Genomic DNA, 23,325 nt, shown 5'->3' with positions numbered 1-23,325 from the left:
CTCCGGCCATGACCTCGCCGTGGCTCCATCCGCCGCTGCTCAGGTGGCTCGCCGGAGCCCCTCCGCCATGGCTGCCGGCAAGACAGCGCGCCCGGGTCCAAGCGACCCGGCGCCCGCAACCGCGCCCGTTCGGGCGACAACCGTCGCCCCAGCGCCCAAAACCCATTAAGGCCCCCTGTGCCTATGACAAGGGGGCCCCACCCCACAGAACGTTTCCAAAAAAAGGGGATTAAAACATATAATAATAATAATAATAAATAATAAATAAAAATAAACTTGAATAATTAATTAATTAACTAAATTAATTAAGTTAATTAATCCTAGTCAATTAATCTAATTAATTTGTTAGTTTAGTTAAACAGTAGTTTGTTTAGCCTAAACCCTAATTAAGTCTATACAGTGTATGACAGGTGGGTCCCACTGGACCCACTGGTCAGGTTGACCAGTCAACTCTGTTGACTGTTGCTGTCAGCATGACATCATGCTGATGACATTAAATCATTTTCGAATTAATTAAATAATTAATTAAATTCCAGAAATTATTAAAATCTTTAGAAAATCATATCTTTTAATCCGTAACTCGGATTAAAATATTTTCAACATGAAAGTTGCTCAGAACGACGAGATAAATCCGGACACGCAACCTGTTCGTCTGCCACACACCCCTAACATATCAAACTCGCAACTTTCCCCCTCCGACTCCTCTGCCCGAAAACGCGGAACACCCGGGATACTTTCCCGGTTGTTCCCCCCCCTTCACCGGTATCACCTCATACCGTGTTAGGGCACCCCTAGCACCGTTACTTGTCATGTCATGCATCGCTATGCATCTGTTTGCTTAAGTATTTATTGTTTCTTCCCCCTCTTCTCTCGCTAGACATCGAGACCGACGCCGCTGCTACCCAGTACGACTACGGTGTTGACGACCCCACCCTCTTGCCAGAGCAACCAGGCAAGCCCCCCCTTGATCACCAGATATCGCCTATTCTTCTCTATACTGCTTGCATTAGAGTAGTGTAGCATGTTACTGTTCGGTTACTCCTATTCTGTTGCATAGCCTTTCATTGTTGCTACATTCATTGATACCTTACCCGCAATCCTAAATGCTTAGTATAGGATGCTAGTTTATCATCATTGGCCCTACATTCTTGTCAGTCTGCTTTGCTATACTATTGGGCCGTGATCACTCGGAAGGTGATCACGGGTATATACTATACATACATATCCTATACAGATGGTGGCTAAAGTCGGGTCAGCTCATTGAGTACCCACACGTGATTCTGATGTGGGGGCTGGAAGGACAGGTGGCTCCATCCCGGTAGAGGTGGGCATGGGTTCCCGACGGCCCCCGACTGTTACTTTGAGGCGGAGCGACAGGGCAGGTTGAGACCGCCTAGGAGAGAGGTGGGCCTGGCCCTGTTCGGTGTTCGCGGATACTTAGCACGCTTAACGAGATCTTGGTATTTGATCTGAGTCTGGCTACTGGCCTATACGCACTAACCAACTACGTGGGAACAGTTATGGGCACTCGGCGTCGTGGTATCAGCCGAAGCCTTCTTGACGTCAGCGACGGAGCGGCGCGCGCCGGATTGGACTGGAACGCCTACTCTTGTATAAGGGAGGCTAGGTCTGCTTCCGGCCGCCCTCGCAACATGCAGGTGTGCAATGGGCGATGGGCCCAGACCCCTGCGTGCATAGGATTTAGACCGACGTGCTGACCTCTCTGTTGTGCCTAGGTGGGGTTGCGACGTGTTGATCTTCCGAGGCCGGGCATGACCCAGGAAAGTGTGTCCGGCCAAATGGGATCGAGCGTGTTGGGTTATGTGGTGCACCCCTGCAGGGAAGTTAATCTATTCGAATAGCCGTGATCTTCGGTAACAGGACGACTTGGAGTTGTACCTTGACCTTATGACAACTAGAACCGGATACTTAATAAAACACACCCTTCCAAGTTCCACAGACAACCCGGTGATCGCTTTTCCACAGGGCGACGAGGGGAGGATCGCCGGGTAGGATTATGCTATGCGATGCTACTGGAGATGCTACTTGGAGATGCTACTTGGAGATGCTACTTGGAGGACTTCAATCTACTCTCTTCTACATGCTGCAAGACGGAGGCTGCCAGAAGCGTAGTCTTCGATAGGACTAGCTATCCCCCTCTTATTCTGGCATTCTGCAGTTCAGTCCACTGATATGGCCTCCTTACACATATACCCATGCATATGTAGTGTAGTTCCTTGCTTGCGAGTACTTTGGATGAGTACTCACGGTTGCTTTCTCCCCCCTTTCCCCCCCTTTCCTTTCTTTCTGGTTGCCGCAACCAGATGCTGGAGTCCAGGAGCCAGACGCCACCGTCGACGACGACCCCTACTACACCGGAGGTGCCTACTACTACGTGTAGCCCGCTGACGACGACCAGGAGTAATTAGGAAGATCCCAAGCAGGAGGCCTGCGCCTCTTTCGATCTGTATCCCAGTTTGTGCTAGCCTTCTTAAGGCAAACTTGTTTAACTTATGTCTGTACTCAGATATTGTTGCTTCCGCTGACTCGTCTATGATCGAGCACTTGTATTCGAGCCCTCGAGGCCCCTGGCTTGTATTATGATGCTTGTATGACTTATTTATGTTTTAGAGTTGTGTTGTGATATCTTCCCGTGAGTCCCTGATCTTGATCGTACACATTTGCGTGCATGATTAGTGTATGATTGAATCGGGGGCGTCACATTTGACATAGCCACTGCCAGAAACCCTAGTCTTTTCAGTCACACCGATAGGGATCTCAGTCTCACCGAGATGGGATTGCAAACTCTCTGTTTCCCTTCATAACGTTTCGGTCTAACCGAGATGAGCGATCGGTCCCACCGAGTCTGCAATGCAAACTCTCTGTTTCCTTTTCGTAACGCTTCGGTCCCACCAATACGAGCGAATCGGTCCCACCGAGTTTGCCTGACCAACTCTCTGTTAGCTTATTACCAAAGTCGGTCCAACCGAGTTTGAGTAATCGGTCCAACCAAGATTACATTATGCCCTAACCCTAATGATATTGGTCCCACCGAGATGACATGTCAGTCCCACCGAAATTGCCTAACGGTCACATATGCATTGAATCGGTCCGACCGAGTTTTCTGATTCGGTCCCATCGAGTTTGGTATAATGTGTGTAACAGTTAGATTTTGTGTGGAGGCTATATATACCCCTCCACCCTCTCCTCATTCGTGAGGGAAGGCATCAGATCGTGCCTACACTTCCACTACTGATTTTCTGAGAGAGAGCCACCTACTCATGTGTTGAGACCAAGATATTCCATTCCAACCATATGAATCTTGATCTCTAGCCTTCCCCAAGTTGCTTTCCACTCAAATCATCTTTCCACCAAATCCAATCCTATGAGAGTGAGTTGAGTGTTGGGGAGACTATCATTTGAAGCACAAGAGCAAGGAGTTCATCATCAACACACCATCTATTACCTTTTGGAGAGTGGTGTCTCCTAGATTGGTTAGGTGTCACTTGAGAGCCTCCGACAAGATTATGGAGCGAACCAAGGAGTTTGTAAGGGCAAGGAGATCGCCTACTTCGTGAAGATCTACCCTAGTGAGGCAAGTCCTTCGTGGGCGATGGCCATGATGGATAGAGAAGGTTGCTTCTTCGTGGACCCTTCGTGGGTGGAGCCCTCCGTGGACTCGCGCAGCCGTTACCCTTCGTGGGTTCAAGTCTCCATCAACGTGGATGTACGATAGCACCACCTATCGGAACCACGACAAAAATATTCGTGTCTCCAATTGCGTTTCACACTCCAATCCCATCCCTTTACTTTCTTGCAAGTTGCATGCTTTACTTTCCCCTGCTCATATACTCTTTGCATGCTTGCTCGATTTGTATTGTGAATGGTTAAACTTATGCTTAAACTCCACCTAAACTTGAAAAGCTTTAAAACTGCCAACTTTGTGTGTTAAGGGTCTATTCACCCCCTCTAGACACCTCTTCTCGATCCTTTCAATTGGTATCAGATCTTTGGTCTTCATTGCTTTGGTTTAAACACCATTGGAGGAAGATGGATGAGTCTACTTTGGGGAGTCTTAGACATAGAGTGCCTATACTTGATGGAGAGTACTTTCATGAGTGGAAAAATGAGATGCTTGCAATTTTCAATGAATATCACTTGAACAAGTACATTACTAGTCCTTGTGCACCTCATGTTGATCCTATGCATCCTACTCTTGATGAGTCAATTGACATGATTCGCAATCTTAGAACTGTTGATCTTATCACTAGAGGTTTGCCTAGAAACTTGATTGGTTGCTTGCCTACTCTTAAGTGTGCCTATACCATATGGAAATTTCTTGAGGAACGATTTCCAAACTATTCCTTGCAAAATCTGGATGAAATTCTCCATTAGTCTATTGCCTTGAGTAAGATGAATTCCAATGATCCTAAGTTTGGCGATTGTCTTTTTGAGCTTACAAATCTTATGCGTGCCAAAGGAGATGTTGGAATTATTAGCAATATTATTTCCGAAGATATTAGAATTCATAAAGAAGATCATTGTCAAACTCATTCTAATGAATCACCCTCTCTAGGAATTGATCCACCACATGACGATGTTGAACATGGATACTATGATGAGGATGATGATAGTGACTTTGATCTTGATGATGCAATGAGACACTTTGGTCTTATGGCAAATCTTCGGGGATACATGGCAGGAGGAAAGGAATGGGTCCTTGATAGTGGATGTACCGATCACATGATTGGAGATAAAGATATGTTTTGTGAGCTTGCTGAAAACGCCGGCCCTCGGAAGTATGTCACTCATGGTGATAACTCAAAGGGTAAGGTGGTTGGCCTCGGTAAGGTGGCCATCTCACATGATAGCTCCATACAAAATGTCATGCTCGTTGAATCTCCTAGCTATAATCTACTTTCCGTTTCTAGACTAGCTGACTTTGGCTTTAATGTTCTATTTACCGAAGTATATTGCCAAGTTTTCATAGAGATAATCATAAAATGGTCTTTACTGGTATACACAAAGGTGATCTATACATTGTCGATTTCACTAAAAAGGCTCAACCTAGAACTTGCTTGATTGCTAAATCCTCTAAAGGTTGGTTGTGGCATAGACGGTTAGGTCATGTGGGCATGCGAAATCTTGACAAGCTTATTAAAGGTAATCATATCCTTGGTGTTAACGATGTCATATTTGATAAGGATAGACTTTGCAACGCTTGTCAAGCAGGGAAACAAGTTGGAGGAAGGCATCCCGTGAAGAACATCATGACCACAAGGAGGCCGCTTGAGCTACTTCACATGGATCTTTTCGGTCCCAACGCTTACAAAAGTCTCGGTGGAAACTCATTTGGTCTAGTTATAGTTGATGATTTTTCAAGATTTACGTGGGTGTTCTTTCTCGATGATAAATCACAGGTCCAGAAGATCTTCAAAAACTTTTCTAGGAAGGCCCAAAATCAATTTGAAGTGAAGATCAAGAAGGTTCGCAGCGACAATGGAACGGAGTTCAAGAACACAAATGTGGACACCTTTCTTGACTAAGAAGGGATTTCACATGAGTTCTCGGCTACGTACACACCTCAACAAAATGGAGTTGTTGAGAGGAAGAACCGGATGCTTGTCGAAATGGCGAGAGCGATGCTTGATGAGTACAAGACGCCAAAGCACTTTTGGGCGGAAGCGATTGAGACAGCTTGTCATGCAACAAATCGCTTGTATCTTCACAAGCTACTCGACAAGACGGCATACGAGCTCCTCACCGGTAACAAACCCTAAGTTGGATACTTTCGAGTATTCGACTCAAAGTGCTACATTCTTGATAAGCATCGCCGTTCTAAATTTGCTCCTAAATCACATGAGGGATTCCTACTTGGTTATGGCTCAAACTCTCACACATACCGTGTCTACAACAATTTCACCCGAAAAGTTGAAGAGACGGTAGATGTGAAGTTTGATGAATCTAAAGGCTCGCAAATAGAGCAACTGCCAATTGATGTAGGAGATAAAGATCCTTCAGAAGCAATCCAAGACTTGTCTATTGGCAAGGTTCGTCCAACGGAGGTGAAGGAGAGTACCTCGTCTGTCCAAGTGGAAGCTTCTACCTCACGACAAGGTGAACCAAGAGTTGATATGGAGGCATCCACAAGTGGGACACACCAAGATGAAGAAAACGAGGAAGTACACCAAGATGAACCACATCAACCTCCTTCTCCACCACGGCGAGAGAAGGACAACGTCAACAACGATGAAGGCCAAGAAGAAGAACGAGATGATGAAGAAGATGTTCCACCCCGTCCAAAACAAAAGCTCTCACGAGTTCGAGCAAGAGTTGCTAGAGACCATCCCGTCGAGCAAATCTACAATGATATCCAAACCGAAAGAATCACTCGCTCAAAATCTCGTTTGGCTAACTTTGGTGAACATTATTCATTCATCTCTAGCATTGAACCTATGAAGGTTGAAGAAGCATTGGAAGATCCGGATTGGATAAACGCCATGCACGAAGAACTACACAACTTTGAGAGAAATCAAGTGTGGACATTGGTCGAGAAGCCCAACAACAACCACAACATCATCGGTACCAAATGGGTGTTTCGCAACAAGCAAGATGAAGATGGACAAGTGGTCCGCAACAAAGCACGTCTCATCGCCCAAGGCTACACTCAAGTCGAAGGTATGGACTATGGTGAGACATATGCCCCCATTGCTAGACTCGAGTCCATTCGCATCTTCCTTGCCTATGCTAATCACCGTGATATCACTTTATACCAAATGGACATTAAAAGTGCTTTTCTAAATGATAAAATTGAGGAGGAAGTTTATGTTAAACAACCTCCAGGCTTTGTTAATCCTAAGAAACCCAATCATGTTTACAAGCTTCACAAAGCTCTTTATGGTCTTAAACAAGCTCCTAGAGCATGGTACAAATGCTTGACCAAGTCCCTTATTGAAAAAGGCTTTGAGATTGGAAAAATTGATTCTACTCTTTTCACTAAAAGGGTTAATGGAGAATTATTTGTGTGCCAAATTTATGTTGATGATATTATATTTGGATCGACTAACCCTCATTTTAGCGAGAAGTTTGGGAAGCTTATGTCGGAGAAGTTTGAGATGTCCATGATGAGTGAACTCAAGTTCTTTCTTGGTTTGCAAATTAAGCAAACTAAGGAAGGCACCTTCATCTCTCAAACGAAGTACACCAAAGACTTGTTCAAGAAGTTCAATATGCAAGAATGCAAAGGTATGAGTACAGACATGCCTACTAGTGGACATCTTGACTTGACCAAAGATGGTGAACTCGTTGATCAAAAGGTTTATCGCTCTATGATTGGTTCACTATTGTATCTATGTGCCTCTCGTCCTGATATCATGCTAAGTGTGTGCATGTGTGCACGATATCAAGCGGCCCCTAAAGAATGTCATCTTAAGTCCGTGAAAAGGATAGTGAGATACTTAATCCATACACCAAACTTTGGCATTTGGTATCCAAAGAGGGCCTCTTTTAATCTTGTTGGCTACTCCGATTTGGACTATGCCGGAGACAAGGTTGATAGAAAGTCCACTTCGGGTACTTGTCAATTTCTTGATAGATCTCTTGTGTCTTGGTCCTCCAAGAAACAAAACTCGGTATCCTTATCCACCGCCGAAGCGGAATACATTACCGCTGGTTCATGTTGTGCTCAATTACTTTGGATGACCCAAACTCTTAAAGATTATGGGATATATGTGAAACATGTTCCTTTGCTTTGTGACAATGAAAGTGCTATTAAGATTGCTCACAATCCCATGCAACACTCTCGAACTAAGCACATTGAAGTTCTTCATCATTTCATTCGAGATCATGTTGCTAAGGGTGATATTAATCTTAAGCATGTTCGCACCGACAAGCAATTGGCAGATATATTCACTAAACCACTTGATGAGAAAGTGTTTTGCAGGTTGAGAGGTGAATTAAACATCATTGATGCCTCAAACCTGGAGTAGGAACTCCATTTGGATACATGCAAGACATGAGCCTATGACCAATTCTTGATATTTCTCTTATGATGATGATCATATATCTTGAATACATTTGCACCCTTGCATGTTATCTAACCCATGTAGGTACTTGGATGGATCTAAATCTATGAGATTGCAACTCTTTCACATCTTGAGCAAACTCTACATCACCAAGTCTCTACTATACGGTGGTTGATTGCAAGGAAGCTTGAAACCCTTCAAATATATCCTTTGACAAATTCCTCTATCAAATTTCATGATTGTCATTTTCGATGCACAAGTGCTTTTCCTTGAAAATCTAATCCATGTAGGTAGATGAACTCCAATTCCAAGTGATTCTCCAAATGAACTACATCAATATTGAGCATCCCACACAAGTTCAACTACATGACCAAGTTCAACATCACCATCCAAGGTATGTTATTCCATCTTAGAGAAGCTTTACCCCAAGACTTGGGTCAAAGCAACTCAACAAGATGAGAATACATGAAGATGCTTAAACCAAAAATGGCAAGCCCATTTTGAGCTTAAACGATGAGTATGACCTATGATCAAGTGACCTCACTTGACTCCTAAGTCAATATACTCTAACATAGGTGACTTTGTCGCTGACCAACTCTAGAGAAAGTTCTCTAGTGTTTCTCCTTGTTATTGCAGTTTGTCTCATGCATATTTTTTCCTCTTTCAAAAAAAACTTCATCTAGACTTATTATCTTTTATTTCTGTTCTGCATTTCTCTACATCTAATTCATTGCAAATCCTTGTGAGGTCATTCTTGCCTAGTGAGCTGAGATGACTAGTGTTTTCTCTGTGATGAACTCGGACAAACCGATTTGTCTCTTTCGGTCAAACCGAAATTTTTCGGTGCCACGGAAGGAACCAACTCGGTTTTGCCGACCTCAGTACTGAGAAATCACTCTGTCACATGCATTCTGCACATTTTGTTCCAGCTCCACTTGATGATTCTTATCCTCTGTCAACATCATATTCTATGTGCTACTTTGCTTTGTGACTCAAGGACCAAACCTATTTGCATTACACCCTTCTTGGAAATTGCTGTCAAAGGGGGAGAGAGAGTTCACATCAAAGCTTAATCACTCCAACAGGGGGAGAGAGCAATAGGGGAGAGAAACATTCTTTTTAGAAGAGAGACCCCAGTTACTTGGCATTCAAAGAGGAGAGAAGTTACATGCCTTTAGAGGGGAAAGACATGTTCATGTTGTTTTGTGTTTGCTTTGCTCTGATTTTCTTTTCCTTATCTTCTCCCAATATCCATTATAAGATTCAGGGGGAGCAAGACATCTAAGGGAAGGAAATCTTCAAATTCTTTGCATATCTTTACCTTTTGGGGACATGTCTACACTCAATAGAGTACCTAGTATTCACTCTCCACATGTCATCCCAACCTTGGTACTCTTGTGGTTTACTGTTCTTGCTCTGCTTAGTAGATGTTTCTGTGTTGTCTAACCCTATTTACTCAGGTTCATCTCTTCCAAAGACAGTTCAAGACCACAAGGTAAGTATATGCATCATATTCACGTGCATGAGGATCTCTTGTTGATGTACATATTGTTTGCAAGAAGGACTCATGAGTATGAAGGTACATTTCCCATGTTCACATCATTTTCTCTGGTGCATATAGCCAAGATACATGTAACTCATTGCTTGCTCTGTCATGATTATGCACTCACATGATCCTATGTTCAATATTTACACGATTTCATACATGTAGGGGAAGCCTATGCATGTTACATGTCTTTCCAAAGCTTTATTTGTTTTTTCTATATCCTTATCTAAAGCTTTGATGTATGTTGTCATCAATTACCAAAAAGGGGGAGATTGAAAGCACAAGTGCTCCCTGGGTGATTTTGGTAATTAATGTTAACATATCTCTTGTTGGACTAATACTTTCATCTAGTATATTTCAGATAAGCCCAACAGTGGAGTGGCGTGGACAAGAGGATGTGGAACCCCTTCAAGATGCTAAGGACAAAGGATTGGCTCAAGCTCAAAGCTCAAGACTCTACATTTTCTATTTTAGTGATCCAAGATCATATTGAGTCAATAGGAAAGCCAATACTATTAAAAGGGGATGAGGTGTTGCCTAATGGCTTGCTTGCTCAAAGTGCTTAGTGATATGCTCCAAAGCCCTCAGCCATTTTCTCATATGCACATATGTCCAAAACCAAAAGTCAAACTCGGCCCCACTGATTTGATCCTTCCGCCGCCACCGAGTTCATTTGACATAGCCACTGCCAGAAACCCTAGTCTTTTCGTTCTCACCGATAGGGATCTCGGTCTCACCGAGATGGAATTGCAAACTCTCTGTTTCCCTTCATAACGTTTCGGTCTAACCGAGATGAGCGATCAGTCCCACCGATCTGCAATGCAAACTCTTTGTTTCCTTTTCGTAACGCTTCGGTCCCACCGAGACGAGCGAATCGGTCCCACCGAGTTTGCCTAGCCAACTCTCTGTTAGTTTATTACCAAATTCGGTTCAACCAAGTTTGAGTAATTGGTCCAACCAAGATTACGTTATGCCCTAACCCTAATGATATCAGTCCCACTGAGATGACATGTCGGTCCCACCGAAATTGCCTAACGGTCACATATGCACTGAATCGGTCCGACCGAGTTTTCTGACTCGGTCCCACCAAGTTTGGTATAATGTGTGTAACGGTTAGATTTTGTGTGGAGGCTATATATACCCCTCCACCCTCTCCTCATTCGTGAAGGAAGCCATCAGATCGTGCCTACACTTTCACTACTCATTTTCTAAGAGAGAGCCACCTACTCATGTGTTGAGACCAAGATATTCCATTCCAACCATATGAATCTTGATCTCTAGCCTTCCCCAAGTTGCTTTCCACTCAAATCATCTTTCCATCAAATCCAATCCTATGAGAGTGAGTTGAGTGTTGGGGAGACTATCATTTGAAGCACAAGAGCAAGGAATTCATCATCAACACACCATCTACTACCTTTTGGAGAGTGGTGTCTCCTAGATTGATTAGGTGTCACTTGGGAGCCTCCGACAAGATTGTGGAGTGAACCAAGGAGTTTGTAAGGGCAAGGAGATCGCCTACTTCGTGAAGATCTACCCTAGTGAGGCAAGTCCTTCGTGGGCGATGGCCATGATGGGATAGAAAATGTTGCTTCTTCGTGGACCCTTCGTGGGTGGAGCCCTCCATGGACTCACGCAGCCGTTACCCTTCGTGGGTTGAAGTCTCCATAAACGTGGATGTACGATAGCACCACCTATCGGAACCACGACAAAAACATCCGTGTCTCCAATTGCGTTTGCACACTCCAATCCCATCCCTTTACTTTCTTGCAAGTTGCATGCTTTACTTTCCGCTGCTCTTATGCTCTTTGCATGCTTGCTCGATTTGTATTGTGAATGGTTAAACTTATGTTTAAACTCCACCTAAACTTGAAAAACTTAAAAACTGCCAACTTTGTGTGTTAAGGGTCTATTCACCCCCCTTTAGACACGACTTCTGGATCCTTTCACAGTCAGATGAGGCCAATAAGAAATACCGTCTCGCACAATGGGACATTTTATGCCGACCCAAGGACCAGGGGGTCTTGGTATTGAAAACCTGGAAATTAAGAATAAATGTCTTATGAGTAAATGGCTCTACAGGTTAGAGACAAAGCTGGAGGGTATGTGGGCACAGATACTACGCAACAAGTATTACTGTGATACCAACTGACTCGCCATTCTGGAAGGGACTCATGCGAATGAAATATTTGTTCTTTCGTAGGGTCAAATTCTTGGTTGGCAATGAGATGTCAACAAGATTTTGGGAGGATACATGGTTAGGGGAGACGTCACTAGCCATACAATACCCCACCCTATATAACATTGTGCAACGTAAGGAGGATTACGTTGGCATAGTATTTCAATCGACCCCCTTGAATATTCAGTTCAGACGAGCGTTAGTTGTGAGCGATGGAATGCCTGGATGCACTTGGTACGGAGATTGATATATGTTTAATTATCCGACCAACCCGATTCGATGAACTGGAAGTTAGCTAGAAATGGGGTGTTTACGGTGAAATCTTTTTACATGGATCTAATTAATTCTGGCTCAATCTCGAGATCGTTACATATTTGGAAGGTTAAGGTTCTTTGCGTATTAAAATTTTTATGTGGTTCATACACAAGCAAATGATTTTCACCAAAGATAACTTACTAAAGAGGCGGTGGGTAGGCAGTTCATGTTGTTGTGTTTGTGATCATGGTGAAACAATACAATACTCGTTCATAGAGTGCCCACTCGCGAAATTGCTTTAGAGAACGATCCATATAGCCTTTAACATTACTCCTCCAGTTAACATTGAATCGTTATTTGGGACGTGGTTAGCCGGGGTTAATCATATTACTGCGGCTCATATTCGGATTGGAATATGTGTGCTTATATGGGCTATATGGAATTGCAGGAATGATATTATTTTTAATAGACAACATATTTTCACTTTCTTGCAGCAGGTCGTTTTTAGAGCTATAGCATGGATCCGTACGTGGTCCTTACTCACTCCTACGGATTCCAGGAAACCATTGGTTACTGGGTGCAACCAATGGAAGATGGTAGCACGGGCTATAGTCAACCGGTTTGGATGGCGGTCGCATAACATAATAGGAGTCTAGAGAGCTTGTCCTTTACATTGTCATACCGGTTGTGATATTGAGCATTCACATTTCTTTTCCTTTTTCTCCACTTGCAAGCTGTAATACTTTTATGACTTTGTGCTACTTCGAGACTTTTTAATAAGATAGTTGCATGCACCGTTTCGATACAGAGACCGGAGGCAAGCCTCCTTTTCCCAAAAAAATCTGCTCGCGAAGTCGACTACACTAGAAACAGAACACACTAATTCTTAGTGATGGTTATATAAATTATTCCCTCAGTCTCATAATATAAGACATTTTATACTCCGTTTCTTTTTACTCCGCATATAAGATTTGGTCAAAGTCAAACTACACAAAGTTTGACCGAATTTATAACAAGAAACATGAACATCTACAATACTAGAACTATATAGTATGAAAATACGTTTCATGGTGCATCTGATAATATTGATTTCATATTGTGAATGTTTATATTTTCTAATATAAAATTAGTCAAACTCTACAAAACTTGACTTTGAGCAAACCTTATACGCGGAGTAAAAAGAAAACGGAGGGAGTATATTCTCATCTCCTATTAAATCCCGTGACCCCGCAAGCAAACCCGTGCCAGCTTTCTCACTCCAACCAAGGTCCTGCGATTCTTCCATGTCGCAGACGCATTCCTCCAACTCCTCAACCCGGATAGTCTCCATGGCTCTCGATTGCTCGCATCAGTAGCGACCTTCGCGTCGTTGGTCGGCCTCTGCACGTTGAGCATCGCCTTCGTCGCTCGTATCAGTTGCCATTCTTCTCTTCCACCCTCGGCTCCGGCGGGAAAACTGCCGGCGGTGACCCGGCGACTCCTGCTTCTGTCTCCGCTCTTTGCCACCACGCCGGCATTCCTTGACCGTGTCTTGCACAGTTGTACGGCCGTGCCGCAGCTTCGACGCCCGCCACCTGTTTGACGGAATGCCTCCGCCGCAAGAAGGCAAGAGAGCCGCTCTAGCCCGCGACGAGGACATCATCGGCGCCCTTCCGGAAGATCTCCTGCAGCACGTGCTCTCCTTCCTCCCGGCGCAGCAGGCCGTGCGGACCTGCGTGCTCGCCCGCCGCTGGCGCGACCTCTGGAAATGCGTGGCAGGCCTGCGCATCACCGGCAGCCAGGAGTCGGAGGTGACGCCCGTCCAGGAGCTCCGCGAGTTTGTGAACCACCTTCTGCTCCTTCGCTGTCGAGCGCCAATCGACACGTGTGAGCTCAGGTTCGCTGTGGTCTCCGACGACGACGTGCCCCGTGTGGGCCTCTGGATCCGGCACATTATACTCTGCCAAGTTCGGCTGCTCCGGCTCGATATCTCTCGGGATGGCTACGGTGTTCACTTTTATGTGGACAACCTGCCTCTTGCCTCTCAGCATTTGACGAGGCTAGAGCTTATTGACACAGGGTTAAACGACAGCTTCCTCGACTTTGCCGGCTGCCCGGCGCTGGAAGATCTGGTAATCATCAATGGCTGTTTCGTCCATGTCAGGAAGATCTCTTCAGTGTCTCTAAAACGCCTGGCCATCGCTGATAGCAGTTTCAATCAGCATGCCCGTACTAGTATTTATGCTCCAAGTCTTGTTTCTCTACGACTAGAGGACAACTGGGACAGGACTCCTGTGCTTGAGAGCATGCCGTCGTTGAAGGCTGCATTCGTCAGATTTATCAAAGAATCTGTGGACAGGTGTTTTTATTCCGACTCTTGGGATTGCCACAATGAGGACTGTCAAGGTTGTTATGATCTACAGGCTGTTAATTCTCATGACTCAGTGCTTCTCAAAGGTTTATCTGAGGCTGAGAATTTGACATTGATAGATGAACATGACACGGTATATATGTTTTAACCCCCATTTACTTTTGCGGTCCTATTATATATCTGTTGCAATATCTATAACTATCTAGATGATGTTTAGACTGTCATAAACCATCTAGTTTTGCGGTCCTATTATGTATATCTGTTGCAATATCTATAACCATCTAAAATTATGCTTAGACAGTCATAAACAATGCAACCAGCTAGTAGAGCTTTTACATTATTCCCCACGCTTAAAACAATCATCGTGTAATCTCGAGAGAAAAAAAAACAATCATCATGTTCGCAGTGACGATTAATTTGTTCTCTCTGGTTTGCAATCTCTGCAGTTTATTTTCAGAAGGGATTTGATATGGTGCCCTACATTTAGTAAGTTAAAGACTTTGTTACTCAATGAATACTGGTGCGTGCCCGACGACTTCCACGCACTAGCTTGTATTCTTGAACACTCACCATTTCTGGAGATTCTCACTCTTCATTTCTTTTCCAAGGTATACATACTTTGCCAAAATGGGAATTATTTAGCTTGCACTGTAAAACTACACTATCTATTACTATCTGATCCGTTTCGGTTCAATCTTTTTGCCTGCAGGGACCTAATCATAAAGTGGAAATAAAAGGAGGTTACAATGCAGTGGAGAGCTCAGCTGCAATATCAAAACACCTTAAGGCAGTCGAAGTCAAATGTAACTCGGTTGATGCGGAAGTTCTCGAAATTTTGAAATTCCTTGGTACACTTAAAATATGTAAGCTAACTATCAACAGTCACCACTCTTTCTACATTTCTGCAGTTTGCCTTCATTTACGGGGATGAAAGAAAACAGTGAAGAGACTCCTAGTTTACTAGAAAAAGTGAATGTTATACCAAATCTTTTGAGTAACGAGAAGCCTTGCTCTGTATTTGGTTGGTGGAAAATAACTCAATGCATTGTTTGGAAGTGTAAACTATAATGCTGTTTAGATTGAAATGCACTGCACACATGGTAGCATGACATGTTGACTTAGTTGAACAGTTCTGACTTTTTGTGGGTCCTATTCCAGTTGCAACTCAAGTTGTTTACTTGTTGGCTTACAATGTCAACATTATGGTCTATAATTATTTGCTAGGGTCATCTGATTCTTCATAATTAGACAGATTGTCGGAAAATCTTGACATGAGTATTTGTTATTAAACGACGGGACTAGAAAGCTAACCGTAACAGTTAATCAAGATCTCAACTCTGACCAGATGTTGATATGTGCAAACTTTTGAGTAATTAGATTATTCTGCAGTTTGGTATGTGAAAGTATGAAAAATTATGGACTGAATCTTGTGGCCCTTGTTTCCTTGTCAAGGAGCTGAAATTCCTTGTTTGCCAAATTAATTGACACCCCCGCGAACTTCTCATCCTTCCATATTTGTACAGGTTTCGAGGGAATGAAGGCCTTGGCTGAAGACATATGGCCTATATCATCTTAATTACTGTTTTAAGGAACGAATGCAGTTTGCAGCAGTGACGAGGATGCGACCTTTTGTCAGAAATTCATGTTGGTCCAACTCAGTGAAGCAGCTTAGAAAAAGTACTGAGATGTTGAACCAGGTCTACCGCGTTATATTATTTTTCCGTCTACCGTGGCTATGTACTGTTTTTTAATCGGCCTCCTTTGACTGATTTATCTTGCTGAAGATGTATTTTCACTTCTGTTATTGTGATAATGTGTCAGAACCTAGTGCCATATCTCATACTCCCTCCTTCCCGAATTAGTGTCGGGTACATCCGTATATAGATAAATCTAAGACAACTAATTTAGGATGGAGGTAATATTTGTTAGTGTATTTATTATTGTTCATACGGCGATATTTTGTTCCACTAATGAAACTCCAGATTCAAATGATCTGAAACATTTTCTGACAAGGCCATGGGCTTGTCAGAGTTTGATTCAAATGAAGGACAAATACATGTGTTGGTTTTGAATTGCTGGGACTCCAAAGCAAGCAAAACCACTCTTGGGGCTACGTACCTGATAAGCAAAACCGCCCACGACCATCTCTTGGATCCAAACGAAAAAAAATGACAAAAACCCGTGTCGGTTTGGGTCGCCGCCACTTTGGTGTTGGGCGTCGGCACGGCATAAACTTGGAGGCGATGCAGGCGATTCCGTTAAAAAAAATTGGACGTGGCTCGCGGGCGCACGGGCGCCCGATCGCAGCCTCGAGGGCTCTCCCAGGAAAGGAAGGAGCCGCCCGCGCGCGCGACCAGACAGCCAGAAACAGAAAGCAGCCCCGCGCGCGCGAAACCGACCAACCCAAGCCCGTGCGCACCCCGATCACACCTGGTCCCCCTGGCCCCCGCTTCCTCGCACCCGTCGTCCCCAAGCTTCGGTCCCCACCCGCTTCCTGCACCCCCACCCACGCTCCCCCTTGCGGACGCCTCACGCAACCCCCTCCTCCTTTTCCTTGAAGGACAAGCCCACACACGGGTCCCCTTCTTCCTCCTTGCTCCTGCCTTTCCTCCTCTAAACAAGATCTGCCCCATCTATGGCGTCTTGAAGAACAAAGCCGACGCAGGAACACCTCCTTCCTCCTTGCTCCAAAAATCAGATCTGGAGAGAAAAAAACCAGGCCTACCTGCCCCTAAAAAGGTAAGCACCACCTCCACCCGACTCCTCTCTCTTCCCTACTCAACCACCCCTGCCCTTCCCTGCTTGAACATCAACTAGTCCAGTTTTAGTTCGTTCTTTTGATCTGGTGAAAAAAGCAACTATAGTGGCAACAACAGTATGCATCTTGAGCAACTATTATGATACAAAAAAGCAACACCAGTACAAAAATAGAGCAACTCTAGTGGGAAAGAAAATGCAGGACCATTGCGTTTTGCATGTGCATTGCAACATGAAAACATAATTTCTCTATATTCTTTCATTGAAACCTGCTTGGCTTTCTTTCGTATCCTATTATAAGGTGCTTGGGGTTCATGAGCAACCCTAATCAGGAAAAGTAACCTGACAACTCGAACAATTAACTGAAGCAACTCTGGTAAAAAAAAGCTGTGCAACCGTAGTTGTTCAGAAATTCTAGAGTTGCCTCTACCAGATGTAAGAACATGGCAACTCTAGTACTAAAACACATGCAACTTCCCTGTGCATTAAAGCATGAACTATCAAGAACATAAAAACTCAAGTTATAGACAGAGCTAGAAAGTATTAACTTGCATGTGTTAACACACAACTTTTTCCGTATCAGTATGGTTCTCGCTAAAAAAAAGACACAAACGACAAACGAACAAAAACAAAGGTCGCGTCATAAACAGATTCGAACAATCCCACACTAAGATATTTTGCTACATTCCATATGGTCTCACTAAAAAAATAAAAAAGACATAAACTACACCAAATGATAGGCCTACTGCTTCTGGTAAGCTCTCCGTCAAATATGCATATTGTTTCTTTCCCATCATCAAAAGTTGTAATCTGCTGCTGAAAAAAGGCACAAATGAATCAGCGCATGTCGTGTAAAAACAAATCTTTGCTGCTGTATATGTGTGTCATACTGGTAGAAAACATAACACACAAGAAAACAAGAAGAAACATGAAACTTTTGAGAAAAAAAAGAAGATATGAATGGCCTATGTTTAACTTTATAGTTGCTCAAACAAGTGTTTATAGTTGCTCCTTTATATTCTACAACTAGTTTGTTCAAAAAGGTCATGCATGCTTTTGTGGTGGGCTAACACACAATTTGTTGCAGGTTGATTGTTCATGATGATTGATCTGAATGAACCACCGCTTGACATAGAGTCCATCAACATTTCAGTCGAGTTGGGTGCACCCTTCTTGCATGCAGGGGATGAACAGGAGCATCAACATTTGGAGGAGGAGGTTGGTGAGTCTCCTGACCCCAATGTTGGCTCTAACACTACTCATGTCCCGGACAATCGTGTTGCCGCCCCCCCCCCCACCTATGGTTGCTCCTGCTAATGCTTTAGTTCATGAGGCACATGAGTTGGAAGATGAAGAAGCTGGATCACAGCCACAATAACCTTATGCTGGCATGCGCTTCGACACATTAGAGGATGCGAGGGAACACTACAATCACTACGCTTTGATTGAGGGCTTTTCAATCAAGTCAAATACGTCTTACAGGTCGGCCTACACAGGTGTGCTGGAAAAATAGCAATTCTGCTGTGACAAGTTCCGCAAACCAGTAGAGAGGGTTGGGATCCCGGATGTTCCCTCGTCGAGCAAAAACACCACATGTCCAAGATCACCTGAACAAGATGTTGAAGAGGATGTCGAGGAACACACTTTCAAGAAGAAGAGGAAACGGGAAACTGTGAAGTAAACAAAATGCCGTGCTAAGATGGTGGTGAAGCTTAAAGATGACTGATGGGAGGTTATCACTTTTATTGCAGATCACAACCATCCACTGATTGAGAAGCCATCACTTTCGAAATACCTCCGTTCTCACCAAGGAATCCCGTCGGAACAGAAAAAATTACTGACTCACCTAAACGACTGCAACTTGACAGCAGGTACAACTCACACTGCGTTAAGTCTTTTTACCACAAAACTGTTACTTATTCCTTCATCAAGTACCTTGACCTGAGCCAACTATGTTCATTTTTTGGGCAACTTTGGTAATTAAAAAAATCATGACCCAAAACAGAAAAACCTTGGTGTTGCCTATTCCTACCTCAACTACTTGGGTTTGTCTCCTATCCTAGTATAAGCTGCTTAGGATTCATGGGCAACCCTGATCAGGGAGAAAAACTGGCAACTTGAACACTAAACTGAGGCAACTATGTTCATTTTCCGTGCAACTCTGAAAATTAAAAAAAAGACATCACCCATCAAAAACAAAACTTGTTGGGATACAGGCTTGGTTCTTGTTCTGCTTATGCATAATTGTTACTTTATGTTATCTATAAAAAATATGTTGCTCGCTGCGTTGTGGTTAGTTAGTCCTGAAAAACACAAGTTTCTATTTTTTTATGGCAGGAAAGATGATGATGTTAATGTCATCATACAACGGCTCGGAGTTGATTGTTCCGTACACAGCTAAAACCATCCATAACCATTGTTCGAAGCTCAACGCCCCAACTAAAGACATTGACATTGAAGAAACACTAAACTACTTTTGCAAGGTGATGGAAAATGACCCAGGATTTTTCTTTAAATGCAAGGCAGATGCGGAAGGAGGATAGAAAACTTGTTTTGGGTGGATGGTGCGGCACGGAAAGCATACACAGAGGCTTATCATGATTGCATGTCATTTGATGCAACTTATCTCACGAACATGTACAATATGCCTTTTGCCCCTTCATTGGAATCAACAGACATGGGCAGTCAATAATGCTCGGGTGTGGATTTGTCCGGCAGGAACTAGCCTCAAGTTATGACTGGTTGTTTGATGCTTTCCTAGAAGCAATGGATGGTTTGGCTCCGGACAACATCATCACGGACCAAGATGTTGCTATGGCACAATCTATCAAGAGGAAGTTCCCGGCAACGATTCACCATTGCTGCTGTTGGCATATAATGAAGAAAGCACAAGAGAAGCTTGGCCCTGTGTTGGCTAGGAACCCGGATTTGGTAAAAGACTTCAATGAATGCATTGACTTCAGTTTCACCCCGGCTGAGTTTGAAAGAAAATGGGCTGCACTTCAATTGAAATATGAAGGTCTTATGGATGGTCACTTTGAGAAACTCTATGAAGATCGGGCTACATGGGTGTCGTGTTACTTCAAATTCAGGTTCTTCCCTTTCCTCCAGTCAACGCAACGCAGCGAAGGGTTCAATGCTGTGTTGAAGCGCTATGTGAACCCACACAAGTCAATTCTCAACTTCGTCAAGCAATATGAGAAGATTCAGGTACACATACTCGTGAGGGAGGGCGGGAACGACTACCAGACAGAGCATCTAGAAGCACAAAGATGGCCGCGTTTCCCCATTGAGAGGCATGCCTACAAAGCATACACTAGGGACATCTATGTGAAATTTAGGGCAAATACAAAGTTCAAAAAATAGGGAATGAATGAGCAACTGCCTCCCTAACTTAGGGCAAATACCAGCACTATTGATGGCAACTGCAGTTATGGACATCACAAAAACCTACAACACCTACACCAACCCCCCGATAAAAATTGAGCAACTACAAAAACTATAAATTATTGGCAATTGTTGCTTAAAAAAGACTAATGTAATAGGCCATGTATGACTACTTGGAGACAAAATGATGAAGATTACCATGTGAAATTCCAGGTAAAAAAAACTGTCATGAAACTAGCTTCAAAAAAGCAACTAGCTTCCTAAAATTAGGCAACACAATCCCTATAGGTGGGCAACTGCATAAAAAATCCAAGCAACTACAAAAAAATTCTGTTCAGACAGTAAAGTGACACTTACTCGCAACTTTCCATAGACACCCTTCCTAATCCTGTCCTTCTTAATTACTGCTTTGATCAGACCTTCATTCCATGCTTTGACCCTTGGAAGAACAGTTGCCGTCCTCTCATCCACATAATCCTTATGGACTGTCCTAAAGTACACGTTAAGCGAGTCAATGTATAGCAGCTGTTTCAAGAAAATACAGAACACATGTCAGTTGCAAAAAAACCTATCCAACTTCAGCTTGAAACATATAATACAAAGTGAAAAACGAAAAAACAAGGGGGGAGGTCTAGATCATTTTACCACTAGGTGAAAAACGCAGCAGCATGTAGTATTCTTCTTGTCTCCAAAACCCATGAAAGAAAGCCTAAGTTGGTCGACGACAAACTGGCAAACATTTGAATTCACAACCTCATGTGGATTCAGCGCAGCTAAGTATGCGCGCGGTGACACCTTCAAGCTGGTCGTCGGTGCAAGAAAATAGCTATAAACAACAATCAGCCAAGCACTTAAGAACTTGTTGTCCGCAACAACTCCCATATCATTTATCTTTTGCACCACTCGGTCACTGATGGCGTGGGCCCTGTAGGGATGTCGAACTTCTCATTGAACAACCTAACTACGTCTGGCTCCACTTCATATGCAACCTTCATCTGCCCCCTTGACAAACCTCAGATTCTTTCTACGCTTGCTGCATCAACCGGGATCTTCCCCCTATTTAGGATAACAAGCTGCGACAACTCTGGATCATAACACTTTGTCACAAACTTCACAAGATCTCCTTTCATTGTTCTTGTCCCGATATCAAGCACACCCCAAAGCTTATATCACCAATGGCATCCTTTTGTGTATCATTGAGGCCACTGTTTAGGAGAAAAAGTCTTGAAGGTGATGCCCTGTTCCTCGGTGGTGGCCCACTGCTACCAATCTGCATACAAATTTAAAAATGAGCAACCCACTATATTAAGCTGAGCAACTCACTGTACTAAGCTAAGCAACTAGATCTATATTGAACTGCAACTGTTAGTACTAAACTAGGCAACTGCTACACTGCTATTTCTGCTGCTTATCAAATGATAGGAGTGCATATACAAAAGAAAATGCCATGCTGACTTGAGCATTACATATTTCAAGGATGCCTCCCTTCTTTCAAGTTTTTCATAAGAAAAATACCTCATCCGCAACTTTCTTCGCACATTTCAGATTTCTCCCTCCTTCATCACGAGGGGCGAAATCAGTGCCCCGTTTCCCCGCCCGACCACCCTGGGCAGAATTGGTGGCCCGTTTCCCTACCTGACCACCACGTACAGGATCATTCGCCCGCCCGCGCTTGCGTCCAACATTACTCCTTGCTGGTTGAGCTGCCACTTTTCTCCCTCATTTTCACCATCAGTTCTACCTGCATGCCTTTTGCTTTTCGGAGCCATTCTGTACAAGAAAACACAAAAAAAACATGTTCATGAAAACAGATACAATCAGATACAAAAGCCCTATAACTCAACTGCTCAATGATACTACTTGCATTTGGAGCTAACATCATTGTCATTTGGAGATGAACAAACTCCATTTATTCCCTACCCAGAGATAACTCAACAACTGAATTGCTAGTGCTTGCAGAAGCAATTTGGTATTGAGAACTATGCAACTACTCATTGTTTTGTGGCAACTAAAAATAAAGCACGTTAAAAAACTACTCATCACAAAAAAAGTCACATGTTCATCTTCATCACATTAGCTAAAAGATCAAAAACACTCAGGCTTTGCCGCTTATTCATGAGAGATATCTCATCTCCTATTTATAGTTGCAATAAAGGACCGCAGCTCGATGGTGGATATAAGCAACGTCATGTTTCATACAGTAAATTTAAAGAACACTACAAAAAGGATAACAACTTGGTGTTGCAAATCTAGGCAATAACTAAAATCAACCAATCACAAAAACCATTTCCCCCCCAAAAAATAGTGCATCCCCTGACCCTCCCCTTGCAAATTTGTAGGAAAAATCTAAGCAACTAGCATCAAATTTATGAACAACTACCCAAGTAAGATGCATCCCCTGACCCTTCCCTCGCAAAATTTGCAGCAAAAAACTAAGCAACTAGCATCGAATTTATGAGCAACTGTCATCAAAAAATGAGCAACTGCCCCCAGTCAGAAGCATCCCCTTACCCTGCCCCTCCATCTCACAAATTACAGAAAAAATCTAAGCAACTCCATCGAAATTATGAGCAACTGCGTCTTGAGAAGCAAGCAACATAAAAAAACGAATCCTATGCGCCAATCACTAGGATTTGGTCGCATGTATCCCCTTACATCGACTCAATCCCGCCTACCCCCAGCACAAACCCACCCCCTCCCCTCCCCCGCCATAGCAACGCCACGCCCTCCAAAAGCATTCATGACGCGGAGCCCGAGGACGCCATGGACAACCTCGTGCCCGCCCCTTCACCGAAACCTAACTCCATGGAGCGCAAACAGGGGAGCAGAG

The 23,325-nt window shown here is 43.6% G+C and overlaps 1 protein-coding gene across 1 annotated transcript; it reads left to right on the top strand.

Moving 5' to 3' along the window:
• Positions 1-13,258: 13,258 nt before the first annotated feature.
• Positions 13,259-16,299, top strand: LOC119295326 (F-box protein At4g22280-like). Its single transcript, XM_037573731.1, has 4 exons — positions 13,259-14,484; positions 14,798-14,959; positions 15,061-15,214; positions 15,875-16,299. The coding sequence occupies exons 1-4, from the start codon at positions 13,588-13,590 to the stop codon at positions 15,925-15,927; spliced, it is 1,266 nt and encodes a 421-aa protein (XP_037429628.1). The 5' UTR covers positions 13,259-13,587; the 3' UTR covers positions 15,928-16,299.
• The last annotated feature ends 7,026 nt before the right edge of the window (positions 16,300-23,325 follow it).

This window comes from Triticum dicoccoides, chromosome 4B, assembly GCF_002162155.2.
Source record: "Triticum dicoccoides isolate Atlit2015 ecotype Zavitan chromosome 4B, WEW_v2.0, whole genome shotgun sequence".
NCBI lineage: Eukaryota > Viridiplantae > Streptophyta > Magnoliopsida > Poales > Poaceae > Triticum > Triticum dicoccoides.
This window is presented reverse-complemented; position numbering and strand designations above follow the sequence as displayed.

Excerpts from the sequence above, each read along its gene's own strand:
- LOC119295326 (XM_037573731.1), top strand. The coding sequence starts at position 13,588 with ATGCCTCCGCCGCAAGAAGGCAAGAGAGCCGCTCTAGCCCGCGACGAG. Across the intron at positions 14,485-14,797 it reads TGATAGATGAACATGACACG|TTTATTTTCAGAAGGGATTT; the intron begins GTATATATGTTT and ends CAATCTCTGCAG. Across the intron at positions 14,960-15,060 it reads CTCTTCATTTCTTTTCCAAG|GGACCTAATCATAAAGTGGA; the intron begins GTATACATACTT and ends TTTTGCCTGCAG.